Raw genomic sequence first — 18,408 nt, 5'->3', positions numbered from 1 at the left:
ACTAAAATAATTAGTTGTTTATTGTTCATCCACCTATTCAATAAGTTCTAAGAAATTTTAGGATTTAATCCTTATTATATTAGATGAAATGGGACATGTTTCGCCTCTCTTTGTAGGCATCATCAACATTGTATCTCGTCAAGATTAAATCGGGCACCTGATTTAAAGTTAACTTACAAGTTCTTAAGGTTATACATCTATACACTTAAAATTGGATAAGCAGTCATAGAAGAATTGAAATGTAAATTTATGGTGATGTGTTGAATTAACAAAATTGTAGTAATGGATGATTAAAATAAGTTCGCTAGACCTGGTCAGAAATAACTAAAAGTGCTTCTCTTGTTTTCTATTATTATTATTATTACAGACATCATGCCAACCTCAAATACAGTCCATAAAATCTAGACTTTCTCCAAAGTCGACTTTGCAAAGTAGTGCTAAACAAATGATGGAATTTCCAGAGAGAGGAAAAAATCGAGCAAGTGCTATTAAATTACAAAAGATGGATTTGTTAAAGACAGAAGTTTTAATGAACCATGATACAAAACGTAATTACACAGTTTTATTTGGGGTCATTTATTTCAACAGGATTATTTCTTGGATTCTCTTCGTGCTCGTCTTTCTTCTGCCCTTTTCAACTGTTGCTTTGGTTTTAGATTATGTTTCTTGGCAAATCTCTGGTTCTTCAGAAATTTGGCATCCATCTGTAAAAACAAGAGAAGGCTACTGTTTATAAGGTAAGGTACAGTCATCAGAAAATGCTAAGACATCATGATGGCAATGAATGATCTGCCAAATTAAATCCAAAGTGATTGTACAATTTACATAAAAATATGATGACAGCCTATCTGAATGTACTGTGTAAGCGCGCACTTGACAATAAAATTAAAATAAATTGTGTAAATGCAGTTTCAGAAAAATACAGAGCAAATAAAAACAAAAGGCATTCAGCAATGTCTTAGATGGGAGTCGTGCAAGTACTCAAGGGTCCACATAAAAAGACATCTAAAATGGGACACTTACATGGGAAACATAATTAATTACCAATGCATTGGAGGCAAAAGAGACGTGAGCTTCATAGAAATGCAGGGCCATATTTCCCACAGTTGGACCTATCTGCAAAATGAATTGTGATCTGCAACGACGAAAGGATTTGTAACTACCGTATTTACTTGAGTATTACATCCCTCTCCCTTTTTTACAGCCAAAAAAGTATCAGTTTTAGTCGCTCATATCACGTCATTAGTTTCATCTCATTAATTCCTACGATGAGGTTGAGATCAGGAAGGGCATGCGGTACCTGATCACCGCTTTCATTTTAACTGTATTGCGCCGCTAACTTCCCTGCTACCGGCGTGTCGTCACTCCAAGTGACGTCATCTTCACTGCCATCTTGTCAGCCACGCACTGCAATCGAGATCAAGAGCATTCGAGGTCCCGTCTTTCTGAACCTTTTAAAAATAGTTTTGTTCCTGACTATAGTGTCCAAACTGTGTGAAGCTATTCCCAAATGGTTTCTGGAGATGTTTTCTGATATTCCTAGCTGGTGTAAGTGTAGCAGAAGCCACTCCTGTATAAAGCCGTGTTGCTGAAAGCGTGTCAAAACACCAGCTGATAACTAGCGTATGTTACGAGTTGTATTTCTGAATGTTTTACATAGTGAGTGGAAGCATTCTCTTGATAACTGTGGCTGTTGAAAGCCAGATCCTTAATAAATATATTTCATAGTTGTTCTCTACATTTAACACACCAGGATTTACCTAAACAGCTGTAAACGAGGTAAGGGAGACCGCATTGTTTAGGTGAGATACGACATTGCGTGGATAGTGCCAAAAGTTTCACGATGGGGAGAAAAAATAACAGGAGAGTTTGCCGCATTTATGGATATCTACAGATGTGGTGGTAATGTGTTTTACGATCATGTTTAATTTCGTACGTTCGTTGTCTCCCACTTTTTATTCAACACACACCCTAGTATGTTTTATTTGGCGTCTGGGGACACAAAAAATTATTATTTGTTATGGACGTTGGCAAGTACGACGATTATGATTGGATTCTTTTTATCACATTCTACTTCTCTCCCAAAAAACCCTATATTGGCCTGAGTTACGAAATATCAAGCGATGGCTTTATCAACGATCTCGCTTGCCTATATGAATAGGCCTAGCAAGCGTAAATACAGTAAAGCCTCGTTCATTCGAAGTCGTTGGGACTAAAAAATCGGACTTTGAATTACGTGATTTCGAATTAACCGCCAATTGGCAATTCAGAAGTACCAACCCTTGCCGTGTTACAAAATATTCTAAGGCCCGTTACTGCATGCAGTTAACCTTGATTCACGGTTTATACCTTTCAAATGCAATGAAAAAAGAACTATTTCCAAAATGTATGCAAGAAGGTGCATTTACAGTATTCAAATAATGCAATTGGATATCCCACTGGCAAACATAACCTCACGCAACGAAAGAAAGAAAATAAATGCACGATTCAAAGACGAGGATAAATTATACTGGTTCCCCTGTGCAAATGCATTATTTTTTGGATTTCTGTACTGTTTGCATTTTTAGATGCTTTGTACTGGCATGGAAAGTGCCCGACGCCCTTAAAACATTGTGGCTTATCGAACTTTCATATGACAAGGAGATAAAGTTTCTCGCTTCCATGTGCATTGCAACACACTACACTGACCCCCACCCTTGTACGATTGCCCGGTTGCCACTTTCTCCTTTAAAACCATAAGACCATTTGGGCTAGCATTAAAATACAGCAGTGCAGTTTCATCGGCAATGACAGCATTGTTCAGCGCCTACGAATTAATTATATTAGCCACGCTTTTTCGTCAACTCGGCATCGCCAGTGTTCGCGGATTCTGTTTTTCCGCCTGTTGCGTGATATTACGGCGTTCCTTAAAAGGTTGAATACAGAAGAATTCATTCAACTTAGCAATCACGAAGCGCACTGTAGACCCACCGAAGTGAGTGTAAATGCGGAAAGCTACGGTACCCCTCCACGTTCCGGAACATGCGTTCTATTATGACGCGGATAAATTTCGAGTTGAAATTACTCTGCAACATACTATTGTTTTAAAATGTAAAGGCAGTTTTGAATTAAAAGTCTAAATTTCAGTAATGGGGCCGACATTGTACTTCGAATTAAACAATTTAAATAACATATAAAACTGTATCTCATGATTCCGGGACCGAGAGCTTCTGTGAATTGGGCGGGATTTTGAATTAACCGATTTCGAATTATCGACGTTCTACTGTATTTCTTAACTAAAGTAAATGAATTTCCTTATCCCGAAGGGATGCAGCTCTTTTTTTGGAAGGGAGTTGCAAGTACCATTTTTATCATCAAATCAATCTTCCTGCCATTCGTAAATCTCTGGCAGTACAGTACTGGGAATCTAACTCAGGCTCCAGAGAACAGCAGCTACAGTATTTGTGTTAACCATTATGCTGGCAGACATTCTTAAACACAAAAGAGAGACATATATACATGAATGATGTGTGCTTGCAATGCACGGATCGGACACGAAACTATTCACCTATTTATGCGACGTCATCGGAGCTGCATAAGGCTTGTACCCACTTCGAAGCAGAATCGTCCTTCTCTGATGAATTACGTTGGGAGGGGGGGTCCGTCCTAATACAAGAGTAAATACGGTATATCACCATACTCCCGACGATATGGCAGGGTTTTGTACACACTTGTGATAACGAAGTACGTGTAAACACATTGCAGCAACATGGCTGCACATAACCAGTTGAGTGCAGAGGATATTTGTTACAAATTGGATTAATATGTTGACGAATGCAATGGTGGGGAGCTTGAAATTTTAGGTATAATAAAAATAGCATGGGAAGCAGTAGGGGCAGGAGATGAATCTGAGGGAAATCGAAATATGGCACAGGACAGGAAATGATCTTAAACAACTCCCTTCAATCACTACTGATCTGCATTCAGTGCAGTCGCCCAGGTGACAGATTCCTTATCTGTTGTTTTCCTAGCCTTCTCTTAAATGATTTCATAAACTATTAGGCCTACCTGGACAAAAAATAATTATAGTTTTAATTCTCCAGTCAATTCTGTTTCTGACCATGGGCCTCTACATTAATTACATAATATTACAACTAATGTCAATTTATCTTCCAATCCCATTCAGTGAAAAATAGTTTATAATTTGTATGTCCGGGAGAAGTATGATTTGCTATCTAAATATCTTCATCCCACGAATCCCAAAAATGAAACTGAATTGGGGGATTCAGGGTTAATTCCTGCGTTCTCTATATTACCAAGAAAATAAGAGCCCCATCATATCGAGTAATTCAGAATGACTTTAAGAACAAGCAATTTAACATCATGCACCATATTGGATATGCTTCTTGATGTATCATTCCAAACGGGGGGGGGGGGGGGGGGGGTGTCCTGCACGTAATTAGGTGATCTTGTATCATTTTAGAATACCTATAGTGTATTTTCCATTGTTACAAAACTTGAAACCGATATCTTAAGTGGTCTTCACAGAATAAATAATTTAGTGAAGGTACTCCGAAACTATACCTGGCAAGCAAATTATTACTCTAGGTTTCGCCACAGTGAGTCAATGATAGTCTGTGGGAAAGGGTTAAAGAGTCATCGCAAGATTACAACACTAATTCCTAAAAGCCCACCGATGATAATGTATAGCTGCTTCAATTTTATTGGTCAAACATGGGATTTGCTTCTGGCAAGGGATACTGAAGGAGGAAGGTTTTATTTCCCCTCAGCAAACAGAATTCCCATTGTAATGGAAGAAACATGGTCGTCAACAGATTCCAGCACCTCATCGGCCATAATCGAGAGTTTTGAGAACTCTGACCAATTTACCTCATGAAGTAAAAAACACATTAACATTCTGGACCACCTTTGATTTAAGAACACGAGAATTATGGGAAAAAGGTCACTATCGCAGAGGTCACCATTCACCTGCCACTTCTTTTATTACTGCATAGGATCACTTTAGTCAGTCCATCGTACAGATCTCTTAGAAGGGATTGTTCGGGATTTGCGATCCTCCCAGTACTTCTTCAGACGCTCCGATCTTCGTGCCCTTTACTCAGTTGAAAATATGTGTTGTTGGGTTGTTTCGTGTAAGGGTAAAACGGAGGTATGTATTTTTGAGTTTTGCATTCAATTTTATCTTACTTGTGGTATCTTCTGTTGTAAGGCCTATTTCTTTCAGATCCTCTCTTACTTTTCTGATCCATTTACATCCTGCTGTGGTATTTTTTGAGACGAGATTGTGTTGTGCTAGTTGTTTCAGAAGTCTCTAATCCTGCATCCTCATGATATGTCCAAAGAATCTGTCTCTTACGCATAGTATCAGTAATGGGTTCTAGCTCTTTGTACACGACTTTGTTAGGTATTATCTGCCACTGTCTATCTGGTATTTTTTGTTGATGCAGTTCTTCCAATTCTCCGTTCAATTTTCTGAAGTCTGCCAGTCTTTGATTGTTTATTCAGGTGAAAAAGTATTTCTGCTGCATACGTATCTTCTGGTTTTATAACTGTGTTGTAGTGTTTTATTTTTGTATTTAATGATAGACATTTCTTTTCGTAGATACCCAATGTTAATTTTTGGGCTTTAGCTGATTATTTGTTCTTGTTTGGATTGAAATTTTTCATTTAGGTTATGGGTTATTACTTCTCCAAGATATTTAAATTGAGTTACTATTTTGATTTTATTACCATTTATGGATGGTTCATGGCATGGGTTACTGTAGTCACGTCCTAGTTCGTGAACCATGGGCAATGGCTGAGTGTCCTAGTAAGTGGTCCTGACAGTCGTGATACCAGTTGCTATGGAATGGGAGTGGACATCTCAGCCATATTCTGAGTCATGGCCCTCCTTGTGCTCAGGCGGCTAGGACTATACAATCCACCGGTGGTCCATAACCCGTTAGAGGAGAGATCCTCACTTGGACTATGTGTAAGTACGGTAGCATCCTGCTTCATGAATTTACCGAGCTCAGAACATTTTAAGCAAGCCTTGGCCCTATGGGAGTAACGGAGTCCCACTCCCATTTGACAGGCGAGGGACTCCTTGGAAACAACTTGGCGAACAAAATGGAATTTGATGGGGAGCTATCAATATTAATGGGGCTTATGGAAGAAAGAAAGTAGAACTGGCTGAGTCAGCAAAGAGTAAGTGATATTTGGGTAACGGCAGATAACGACGAGGAAGAGATACAAGATTATAAAGTGTATTTGACGGGTGTTAGAAAGGGAAGGGCAAGAGTCTGGGGTAGGGCTGTTTATCAGGAATACCATTGCACGCAACATAGTTTCTGTTAGGCACGTAAATGAGCGAATGATGTCGGTAGAATTGTCAGTCGGAGGAATTAGGACTAGAACTGTCTCCGTGTATTCACCATGTGAGGGTGCAGATGAGGATAAAGTTGACAAGTTTTATGAAGCATTGAGTGACATCGTGGACAGGGTCAACAGCAAGGATAGAATAGTACTTATGGGCAATTTCAATGCGAGTTGGGAATAGAACTGAAGGATACGAAAGGGTGATTGGTAAATGTGGGGAAGATATGGAAGTTAATGGGAATGGGAAGCGTTTGCTGGACTTCTGTGCTAGTATGTGTTTAGCAGTTACGAATACATTCTTCAAGCATAAGGCTATTCACCGCTACACATGGGAGGCTAGGGGTACCAGATCCATAATAGACTATATCTTAACAGACTTTGAATTCAGGAAATCTGTTAGGAATGTAGTTTTCCGGGGATTTTTCGATGAAACGGACCACTATCTGATCTGTAGTGAACAAAATATCTCTAGCCCTAGGGTATAGAAAATGAAATTGTCTGCAAACGAATAAGGGTAGAAAATCTCCAGGACGAGGAAATTAGACAGAAGTACATGCATATGATTAGTGAGAAGTTTCGAACATTAGACAGCAAGCAGGTTCAGGATATAGAAATTGAATGGGTGGCATACAGGGATGCTGTAGTAGAAACAGCAAGGGAATGCCTAGGAGGGTGTGATCAGTCGTTGAGAGGAAGTTGGATGAAAACCAGTGTGGATTCAGACCACAGAGAGGCTGTCAGGATTAGATTTTCAGTATGCACCAGGTAATTGAAAAATGCTACGAGAGGAATAGGCAGTTGTGTTTACGTTTCGAAGATCTAGAGAAAGCATACGACAGGGTACCGAGGGAGAAGATGTTCGCTATACTGGGGGACCATGGAATTAAAGGTAGATTATTAAAATCAATCAAAGGCATTTATGTTGACAATTGGGCTTCAGTGAGAATTGATGGTAGAATGAGTTCTTGGTTCAGGGTACTTACAGGGGTTAGACAAGGCTGTAATCTTTCACCTTTGCTGTTCGTAGTTTACATGGATCGTCTGCTGAAAGGTATAAAATGGCAGGGAGGGATTCAGTTAGTTGGAAATGTAGTAAGCAGTCTGACCTATGCTGACGACTTTGTCTTAATGGCAGATTGTGCCGAAAGCCTGCAGCCTAGTATCTTGGAACTTGAAAAAAGGTGCAATGAGTATGGTATGAAAATTTGCCCCTCGAAGACTAAATTGATATCAGTAGGTAAGAAATTAAACAGAATTGAATGTCAGGTTGGCGATACAAAGCTAGAACAGGTCGATAATTTCAAGTATTTAGGTTGTGTGTTTCCCAGGATGGTAATATAGTGAGATTGAATCAAAGTGTAGTAAAGCTAATGCAGTGAGTTCGCAGTTGCGATTAGCAGTATTCTGTAAGAAGGAAGTCAGCTCCCAGACGAAACTATCTTTACATCGGTCTGTTTTCAGACCAACTTTGCTTTATGGGAGTGAAAGCTGGGTGGACTCAGGATATATGTTATTCATTAGTTAGAAGTAACAGACATGAAAGTAGCAAGAATGATTGCTGGTACAAACATGTGGGAACAATGGCAGGAGGGTACTCGGAATGAGGATATAAAGGCTAATTTAGGAATGAACTCGATGAAGCTGTACGCATAAACCGGCTTTGGTGGTGTGGTCATGTGAGGCAAATGGAGGAGGATAGGTTACCTAGGAGAATAATTGAATCTGTTATGGAGGGTAAGAAAAGTAGAGGTAGACCAAGATGACGATGGTTAGACTCAGTTTCTAACGATTTAAAGATAAGAGGTATAGAACTAAATGAGGCCACAACACTAGTTGCAAATCGAGGATTGTGGCAACGTTTAGTAAATTCACTGAGGCTTGCAGACTGAATGCTGAAAGGCATAACAGTCTATAATGATGATACCATATATGGTAACTTCTCTTAGATGCATTCGTTTTTTGGGCATAATTTCTGTTTTTTTCAAATGATATTTTGAGGCTAATTTTATTTGCATTGTTTTGAAGTTCTCATATCTGGGTTTTTATGTCTACTGCTAGTAGACAAAACGCAGACAATTTGTTTTGATTTTTCAGCCAATCTTTGTTTTTGGAGGACATTTCCTAAACCATTTTTAGTGCACAATTAAATAATAGTGGTGAAAGCCCATCTCCCTGACGTAGTCCAGTTTTAATTTCAAATGACTGATGTTTCACCCCTAAAGTTCACTTCTGATTTGGTGTTAGAGTCAATTTTATCATGATTATTAATTTGGAGTGTAGTCCAAGGTGTCTTAAAATTTTAAACTACTGCAAAAGACTACATCCACGTGGGAGAATGTGCCATGTGCACTAATGAAATGACTACGTTCCCTTGTGTTGAGCACAAAAAGATCAAGCTAGCACAGGAAGGAGAGCTCCAGAACGTGATTTTTTCGTTAGTGGTTTCAAGTTGCATTAATACGCTGAAGGTTTTCGGCGACACAAGGATGGGAAAATTGCTAGAACTGGGAAGGAAGCAGCCGTGGCCTTAACTAAGGTGGCCCCAGCATTTGCTTGGAGTGAAAATAGGGAACCACAAAATCCGTCTTCTCAGGGCTGCGGATAGTGGGGTTTGATCCCACTATATCTTGAATACAAGCTCACAACTACACATCCATAACTGCATCGCCAACTCACTTGGTCCAGAACAAGTTACGGGTGTTAATGTTTCCTGGTAAGAGAAGAAAGGAGACAGTAACTGAGAGACAAGATCTTGCAGCTCATGTATATGAAGATCACAGCCTGGTGGTAAGGCCATGTTGCAGCACAACGTTGTCATTATCGACAACGGAATGCATACTGCAATTGCCAGTAGCACTTCGACACTGAAGATGTAAGTACAAACTCCCAACATCCATAGCTACTTGGTCCTTGGAATAAAAACTATTCCTGCAGACAGACTATGGTGGCTGCACAGGCAGATATCAGTTATTGCAACTCAGCTAGGCGACAATTATAACTACAGTAAAACCTTGTTAATTCAAAGTCGTTGGGATGCAAATACCGGACTTCGAATTACGCGATTTTGAATTAACCGCCAAAATGTACTTCGGAAATGCCAACCCTTGCGGCGTTACAATATATTCTAAGACCCCTTACTGCATGCAATTAACCTTGATTCACAGTTTAAAGCTCTCAAATGCCATGAAAAAAAATAAAAACCTATTTCCAAAATGTATCCAACAAGGTGCATTTACAGTATTCAAATAATGCACTTATATGAAGCAATACAAACATAACCTTACGCAACAAAAGGAAGAAATACACGATCAAAGACGAAAAATTATGCTGGCTCCCCTGTGCAAATGTGTTATCTTTTGGATTACTGTACTGTTTGCATTTTTAAATTCCTTGCACTGGCATGGAAAGTGCCAGACTCCCTTAAAACATCGTGGCTTTTCGAACTTTCATATGACGGGGGAAGGAAGTCTCTCGCTTCCGTGTGCACTGCACAGCAACACAGTACATTTCCTGGCTGGCAATTCTCTCCTTTAAAACTATAAGTCCGTTTGGACTCAGCATTTAAAAAAATAAAACAAACAAACCATTTTCCCCCCATTTTCAACATCACCACTAACAATAATGAGTGGTTCAATCTCCACATTCTCCTCACACGAGGGTGACATGGCTCCGCAAAATGGTGAACTCTCTGATCAGGAATGGTGGGTGGAGGCAATTCCTGAGAGAACTAGGTTTCTCAGATAAAAATTAAACAAAGGGCATCGAAGCTTCTCCCTCTTGGCCACTGTTTGCAGACTCTTAGGAGGAGAGCTGGCTGATTATTAGTCAATCTTCTTTGGGGTTATGGGGTCCGTGTTTGCCTCATTATTCTGAGCGTTGCTAGAAAGGCCAGAAGCCCTAGATGGGGAAGGACTTCCCAGCCAAATATGCCTGGGAGGAGCCCTTCCTGGACGATGGCAATAATGCACTTACTGGTGTTCTTGGAGGTACAGATATCTTTTTGGGACCGTCATACTCTTCATGGCAATGGTCTCCTGATGGATAATTGAAGATTTTGCTATTTCTGTTGAACTTTTCAACAAAGAAGACAGAACTGCATGCCTGCGCAGATGACTCACACAGGTGGTGGTGTACACTTCGACATCAGCATGCTTAACGCAATGAGGTGCGGCCAAATTTCTGGCAATTAGATATAACATCTTACTGGAAGTGGTAATCTATGGGTGAACAATTAAAATGGTACATTGCAACCGATGCGTACCAGCAGTGACAGAGCGTAAAAGGTCAAGATCAAAGCACCTGTATCAAGAAGCCTTTACCAAATTCCTGTGGAAAATAACTCCTTTGCAGGAGTGCAGTGGTTCGAGCTTCTCGATTTTAACCGCCACATCCCCGAACATCTTCACCGTCTACTCTGTTCTGGCAGCAACTAGAAATCCGAGACAGCCGTTTGTCACATTCTTTATCTAATGCCCCTGGAGTGTATCATTTTTGTTTCTTCCCAACCTTAGATGCTGTTCTGAGGGTGTCACCCTTCAAATATTTTGTTTTTGAGGGTTCTGTTTTTGTACCATGAGTAGCTAGGGAGGGCTATGCAAGCTGAGGCAAGACTGCAGGCTCCACAGTGCACATGTTACCTCGAGGTGGACCACTAGTGACCATTCACGCAGTAGCCACATAACGCCTCGCCATGATCCAAAATTTGTGACTGGGGGAGGATGAAACCTCCACATAAACTTACAGAACAAACACACTACTCGAGGTAGAGAGACTGACTAGACAACAAGAGAAATTAAATGTAAGGAAGCTGGGATAGTAAAGGAAGAAATAGTCATGAAGAAAAAGCAGAGAACCTCTCAGGCAACTTGGGGGACACCTTGTTTGTCTGGCTCCCTCGAGATCAACAACCATGCACACACCTACACCGATGTTAAGGTCATGGTGTCCTTACAGCGGGCCCTCCTCGTTCATTTTGAATGGATAATAATTAATGTCATTTGCTTTACGTCCCACTAACTACTTTTACGGCTTTCGGAGACGCTGAGGTGCCGGAATTTATTCCCACAGGAGTTCTTTTACGTGCCAGTAAGTGTACTGACATGAGGCCGACGTATTTGAGCACCTTCAAATACAACTGGACTGAGTCAGGATTGAACCTGCCAAGTTGGGGTCAAAAGGCCAGCGCCTCAACCGTCTGAGCCACTCAGCCTGGCACTTTGAATGGAAACAAGGGGGATGTCTAAAATAAATATATAATAATTCGAGGGCTTCCACCAAAGAAAGTACAAACTATAAAAGGATATTGCCTCTCTGGTGAAGACAGGAAAAAGTGTCACAGCTGTGGAATTATTTACTGACACACCATTTGTATAAGTTATCAGTGTAGGGTGAGAGCTACATGCAATGGTAAAATTTGAACATCCCTGCCTGCTTTCAAAATTTATATTTTGATTTGTAAATGAATGTTTTTCCTAACCTTTTAATTTTTAGGATCACTGCCTTGTATTATGTATCAATGTTTTGTGTGAAATTTCTGTTCAATTTTTGGTCTTGTTCTGCATCATTATGAAAATTAACAGAAAGGAATCCCTTACCAAGGGAACAGTTGGACCATGCTGTCCTACACGTAATGGTATCACAGAAGCAATATCCACATTCTACAACACTGTGGTTTAAATATGGCAGGGAGTGTATGGTATTTTGAGAATCACGCGTTCCAGAATATGCGTCAATTTAAGCAACATCTTCTAAACTGTTTTCCTTCGGGATGTGCGTGTCCCATTCATTTCTTACAATACTGGTACATTTGACAGTGAGGCTCAACACACTGCATTGGTGGATGGGAAGTACTTCCTCTCAAGTAACTTTCTAGTATCTACTCAGCCCACCCCCTCAGAAAATGATCAAGGTTGAACTGTATAAGGATTATTCACATCTTGCAATCTGAAATAGTCAAAGTAACAATGAAAAGGTAGGCTATAACAACAATGCTTACTTATATACACAGAACTGCCATAAGTTGTGTCAGTAAAATCTAAACACGCCGTCGTATGGTAATTGTGAATGAAGAAACGCGGCAATGCTGTATATGGTTGTTCAGGTCACCTTCCGACTCCGCCAGTAACCAGCTTGCAGTGAAAGATGGAGTGGGGAGTGTATGAGAAATGTATCGCTGTGTTGGCATTATTTCATTGCAGAAAGCGAGATAAACTTTTCCTACACTGAAACCTCTCGGTATCAAGGAACTATTTGTGTTTCGGACAATAGCGCGGTTTAAACAAATGGATGCAACTGTTAATCATGTCAGATCAGGCCGTCCTAGGTGTGTACTCAGAAAAGAAATTGTGAATGCTGTTCGTGCAAGGATCTGATGCAATCCTTTGCGTGAACAATTTTGTCTCATGAAACGAGTATATCTCCACAAACTAAGTCCCGTATTTTGAAGAATGATTTACATGTTGGTGCATATAAAAGATACACAAGCACTTACTAACTTTAGTTTTGTTAATGACGTATAGGGAGAGCCAGTATCGCGACACCATACTCACAGATGAATATTCACTGTGGAAGAGTCTTTTAACAAGCAAAACGATCATGTATATGCACGGACATCACCTGGCTTCTGGTATGGTGGGCAATTTCCTGGTGGGGAGCATTGAAGCTGCATTTTTGCGAAGGTAGAGTAAAGACGTCTGCAGCTGTCTACCAGACAATGTTGGAAAAGGTGATACCACGTATCAATTCAAAGCTGTCTGAAGAGAAATTGTGTATTTTTCAGCAAGATAGCGCTCCTGCACATAAAGCAAAAATGACGCAGCAGTGGTTGGCAACCAATGTCCCACGGTTCATCGCTGCTGCTGACTGGTCCAGTGGAAGCCTGGACCACAATCCATTGCATTATTCTGTGGCAAGCTCGAGGCGATAGCATGTCAGAAACGGCGCCGCAATATTGAGATGTTTAAAAATTCAATCGCATCAGCTGTCAAAAAATTCCACTGGACAAGATTTGTGCAGCTATTGATCAGTGGCCTCAATGTCTCCGACACTGTGATTGTTTCGAATAAGAGTATGTTCATTCTGTAGCATTTTTTGGGTTTTTCGGAATATGTGTATATCAATGGGTTTGAGTAGTTTCATTTAGTAGTTATATGCATAGAAACTACTGACAGAACTTACGGCAGTGTTATGTACAAACACATTTAATAAGAAAACCACTTTCTGGTAGATAGCAATAAAACAGCCATATTACACAACAATCTGATGAATTAAAGTACTGTATTGTAACTTACCCCCAGTGTAGATTCATGCCTGTAACGTGTGGGTCTCTTGATTCCATTGCGATGAGCTTTCCTGTCTGGGAAAAAAAAAAAAGACCCAGATCATTCCATTTATTCCAAATTGTAAATAGGCAATGCTATACATACAGATGGTTTTCAAATTAATGGAAACACCTGAACAAAAATTATTAATATAGCATTGCCCCAGCTGCGATTCGTCACAGATGGGTGAATTTGTTTCTAGAGGCATTTTGTACCATTTGTCATGCACTGTAGCACTCATTATCAACGATAGGGGAGGAAATCTGCAGCAAATTCTCTGATTTAAAACGGGCAATAGATGTTCAGGTTGAATAACTGGATAGACCCAGGGGAGGTGTTGTGAAGTTCAGCTGCATGTTCATCAAACCACACCTGAACAGAACTAGTAGTGTGAATTGGGGCAATGTCACCTTGTACAGCATCATCCTTGGTAGGGAACATCTGTACCATAATTTTTGACAAACGTAACAAAAATTTCTTCATTTTTTCCTTTCACATCTGTTGGGAAAAAGATGTCAAGCCACAAAGACTCTACGAGAGCAATCGAAAATGGCCGAACCATTATACCTCATAAAGTGTCCAGCTTGCTTGGTCTCTTAAAATAGTCACCTAATCCTTGGCCATAATTCATTCTTTGATTGTAAGAATAGAATCAACAGAATATCATGAAACTGTAACCACACCATTACATACCCACCTCCATGTTTAATAGTACGAAGTAGGCAGTCCAAAGCATAAACTTCTTTAGGTGCCTGCCGTACCTGACCTATCGTTGGAGGCAACATCGAACCATATTCTCTCTTCCAGTCACTGCTGGTTTGGAGAAAGCCAGCTGGCCACGGATGTTAAGTTTGTGTACTGTGATTGAAGAAACAGGTTGTTGGAGATGCTGTTTGAGTTCTGACATCGCTGTACAGTTCTTTGTGACAATTCCAACCAATCATACTCTTCAGTGTGGAATGTGTCCTCTCATTGGTATTGAAAAAATTCCACAGCCTGTTTCCAGTCATTCGACCAGGTCACGAATGGAATTGATGATGCCCCCATCTAGTAACGAGGATAGGAATTGTACCGACTGCAGAAGCGTGTCGCACTCCTCTGGGGCAATGATTAATAACTGAAAGTTGAAATCAAATTATATTGGAGTGTGTTGCTGGAATTAAAGATGACTGGGAGTACCCGGGGAAAAACCTGTCCTGCCTCTGCTTTGTCCAGCACAAATCGCACATAAAGTGACTGGGATTTGAATCACGGGACCCAGCGTGCTGCTGCCTGAGCTACGGAGGCCCTGTCCTCTCATAGCTATTCCTGATATTAACCCCTTAACTGGCTACTAAATTCTCCATGTGTGTAACCTGCCCTGAGTACTTTTTCCCCATTTTGTGATATTTAAATATTTCCTTCATAAATGTGTACAAAATTAGTTTCATCTAATACAATAGTAATTATTATTCTTCAAGAATAGGACACTAACATTATTTTTTTTTGCTAGTTGCTTTACGTCGCACCGACACAGATAGGTCTTATGGCGACGATGGGACAGGGAAGGGCTAGGAGTGGGAAGGAAGTGGCCGTGGCCTTAATTAAGGTACAGCCCCAGCATTTGCCTGGTGTGAAATGGGAAACCACGGAAAACCATTTTCAGGGCTGCCGACAGTGGGGTTCGAACCTACTATCTACCGAATACTGGATACTGGCCGCACTTAAGCGACTGCAGCTATCGAGCTCGGTACTAACATTATTTACATGGTTGTGAATCCAAATGGGTTACTAACATTATTTACATTGTTCTGAATCCAGATGAAAATATCATGATCTATGAACGCGCTAAGTATTCTGCGACATTGTGCACATCACTAAAGTCTACATTTATCTTATTTACACCTGTAAAAGCAAACCTTGGTCTTGGGGCACCATTCGCAACGAAGTGAGCCGGCTGAGGTACATTTTGAACGTCGTTCGTGTCACTTGGTTCGCCTGGAACAACTTCACTTTCACTGTCCTCTTCATCAGTATGAATCCACTCATCATCATCATCATCATATAAAGAAGATACTTCATCATTACTCTCCACTTCTAAAACTGTCGAAATACCCACACAATCAAGCCGATTTACTTTACGTTTGGAAGCCATGCTTCACGACATAAATGGCTGCGCGAGAACTTCTTGCAAGGCAGTAAAACAAATACATTTCACGAAGCTGTGACAGCTCTAAAAAACAAAACACAGCGTGATCTCGTGGAAAACATATCAACTAATGCGATAGATTCTATGGCAATGCCACATGCTTTCACCCTCAAGATAAACACGCGATAAATTTTACGATTGACTAATGCCGTCATACCCACTGTAGAAGCCCAGCGCGAAAACGTCCAAAGACGTCATAACTATTTAAGGGGTTAATGTAAGTTTAATTTAAGATCATCTTTCAGTTTTGGAAGATAAAATGCAACAATAATTTATGTCCCTAAATATGGATGAACGTGACAGGGTTTTCAATCCTTCTGCTATTACTTAAGACAGAGAACACCTACTTTTAGAAGAAAGGAAGAAAAGTTGCCTGAACTTCAGGCTGACAGAAATTTGAAACTCAAATCGAAGAAAACAATACTACTCCAAGTTCTGGATTTTAGTAAGAAGACAATTCTCAATATTATCATAACATACCCTACATATAACACTTCAGTTTTCAACAATGTACCAGTGCAAACAGGGAGCTTGCCATTAACCAACATTAAGAAACACAGGGACTTATTTCTGCACACTGAGTTCACCAGAGATTCCTCTCCAAATTGAACTGTGCTGTACAAAATGCCTTCTGCAGTAGTTCCTTCAAATAAATTTACTCTGAACCAACTTGACAATGGTACTGAAACCACCTATTGACTCTGCTGTTGTCTCAAAGTGATGTATCAGAACTTTTCTTCATAACTTCTGAGAACTTCTTGATAAAAATGGGTCCAGTCCTTTACCGTAGTTTTCGAGTAGCGGTATTCTGATTATGTATGCAAAATGTGAATTGTGGGCAATTTTATAGGTAAGCAGGAGGATATATAGGATTGTCAAACTGCTCTTTGAAATGGTGAAGTCAGGCTTAGAATAGTTTCTTTAATTAGTTTTGCGTCCTGTAGAAACTTCATTATCTGTCTTTAACGTGCAAAAATTGCCTGTTTGGAATTCCCGGCTTGCCGTGTACAAGCCTGGAACATGATGAATGCGGAATGAATGTAGAATTTCGCAGCTGTTCCTGGTATTTACCGACTACTACTGAAAGCCCAGCCATTACGATGAGAAATGAAGTGGAGTGTAGTGTACTGAACAACTGAAAGGAAGGTGGATACAGGGTCTCCTTTTATAGGAGGAATGTGTTGTGGTAATTAAACTTGGTGACTGATTTCACGTACTTTTTATTCTCCGTTTCTGCTCAATAGTGGACATAATTTATGCAAATTATTTACAAACCCCGAATGGAATCAAAAACTTGTTTACAATTCGATAGTGTTTTCTGTACGTCAGTATGAAAAAATGCGGTTGAAACTGAGATTGAAACGAAAAATTAGTTTTGGTAAACCGAGATAATAAATTCCGTGGTGAATACGGAAGTGACATATCTAGTTTTGAAAATCTAAGATAACAGCAAAAGTTACAGACGTTGGTGAATACGGACCTAAAACACTTCTCACACGTGGTCTGTTTTTACTGGACAGCCTCCGATGGTAGATAATTCTTTTCGTGCAATGTAAACACTTGAAATAGACACACCGGCAAAATCTGATGATAGTTTTGCGATACAGTAAAACCTCTTTGTAATACAGAAATTGGACTTCCAATTATGTGATTTTGAATTAACAGCCATCTTGTAATTCAGAAATGCCAACCCTCACCAGTTTTTGCGGATTCTGCTTTTCCGCGTACTGCCTGCTACGTGATATTGTGGCTTTCCTTAAAACACTGAATACAAAAGAATTACGATTTTACTCTATTTTCAACTGTGAAACACACCGAAGTGAGTGAAAGTGCGGAAAGCTACCCCTGCAAGTTCCGGAAGACGCGTTCTATCGTAACGTGGAGAAATTTTGAATTTAAATTACTCTGTAAAATATGGTACTATTAAAAAAATGTAAAGTCAGTTTAGAATTAAAAGTCTGAATTGTTTTCTGTTTAAATATGACATATGGGGACAGTTTTCTTCCATCTACGGTTGCACAAAGGATAACAGTACACTCAGCATCGAAAACTAGGTGAGCCTGGAGCGTGTTGGCAACCTTGACGCAAATAAAACCCACACACCAAGTTCGTGCCTCGAATTTTTAAAAAAAAATATGCGGGGATTATTCGCGCAAATACGATATTTTTTTTGGAACTGGTTGTCCTATGAACTTTTTCATAGAATTTATGAAAGGTTGTAGACGAAAGTCTTAACGTCTGAACTAAGAACAAAATTTTTTTTGAAAAAAATAGCAAAATTAACTCATTGGGCCCGAGCCACGGAACCGTTCCGTGCTTTGGCTTGGTGGACTGAATGCCGGACCACGGAACTGTTCCGTTGTCTGACTTTACTACGCAATTCTACTTTCCCTCAAGAGATGGCAGATTAGGTCGCATTTGCATGTGTGCAGAATATCTTCGCCTTCAATGTTATAGGTTCTTTGCTAACATATATCGATGGTGTGCTTGGTAATATTAAATTGAAGTGGGCTATCTTTCAACTTTGAGCTTCATATGTAAACA

At 40.0% G+C, this 18,408-nt stretch overlaps 1 protein-coding gene across 2 annotated transcripts in view; it reads right to left on the bottom strand.

The window, feature by feature from the left end:
• Positions 1 to 507: 507 nt before the first annotated feature.
• Positions 508 to 18,408, bottom strand: part of RpL29 (ribosomal protein L29) — a 158,722-nt gene continuing 140,821 nt past the window's right edge. For both annotated transcript variants that reach the window (XM_068228010.1, XM_068228009.1), the window contains exons 3-4: positions 13,647 to 13,711; positions 508 to 704 (exon numbers count right to left, since the gene is read on the bottom strand). In XM_068228010.1, the coding sequence (XP_068084111.1) occupies positions 591 to 704; positions 13,647 to 13,711 (179 nt within the window). In that variant the 3' untranslated portion in view covers positions 508 to 590. The remainder of the gene's footprint in view (positions 705 to 13,646; positions 13,712 to 18,408) is intronic.

Source organism: Anabrus simplex, chromosome 5, assembly GCF_040414725.1.
Source record: "Anabrus simplex isolate iqAnaSimp1 chromosome 5, ASM4041472v1, whole genome shotgun sequence".
Lineage (NCBI taxonomy): Eukaryota > Metazoa > Arthropoda > Insecta > Orthoptera > Tettigoniidae > Anabrus > Anabrus simplex.
This window is presented reverse-complemented; position numbering and strand designations above follow the sequence as displayed.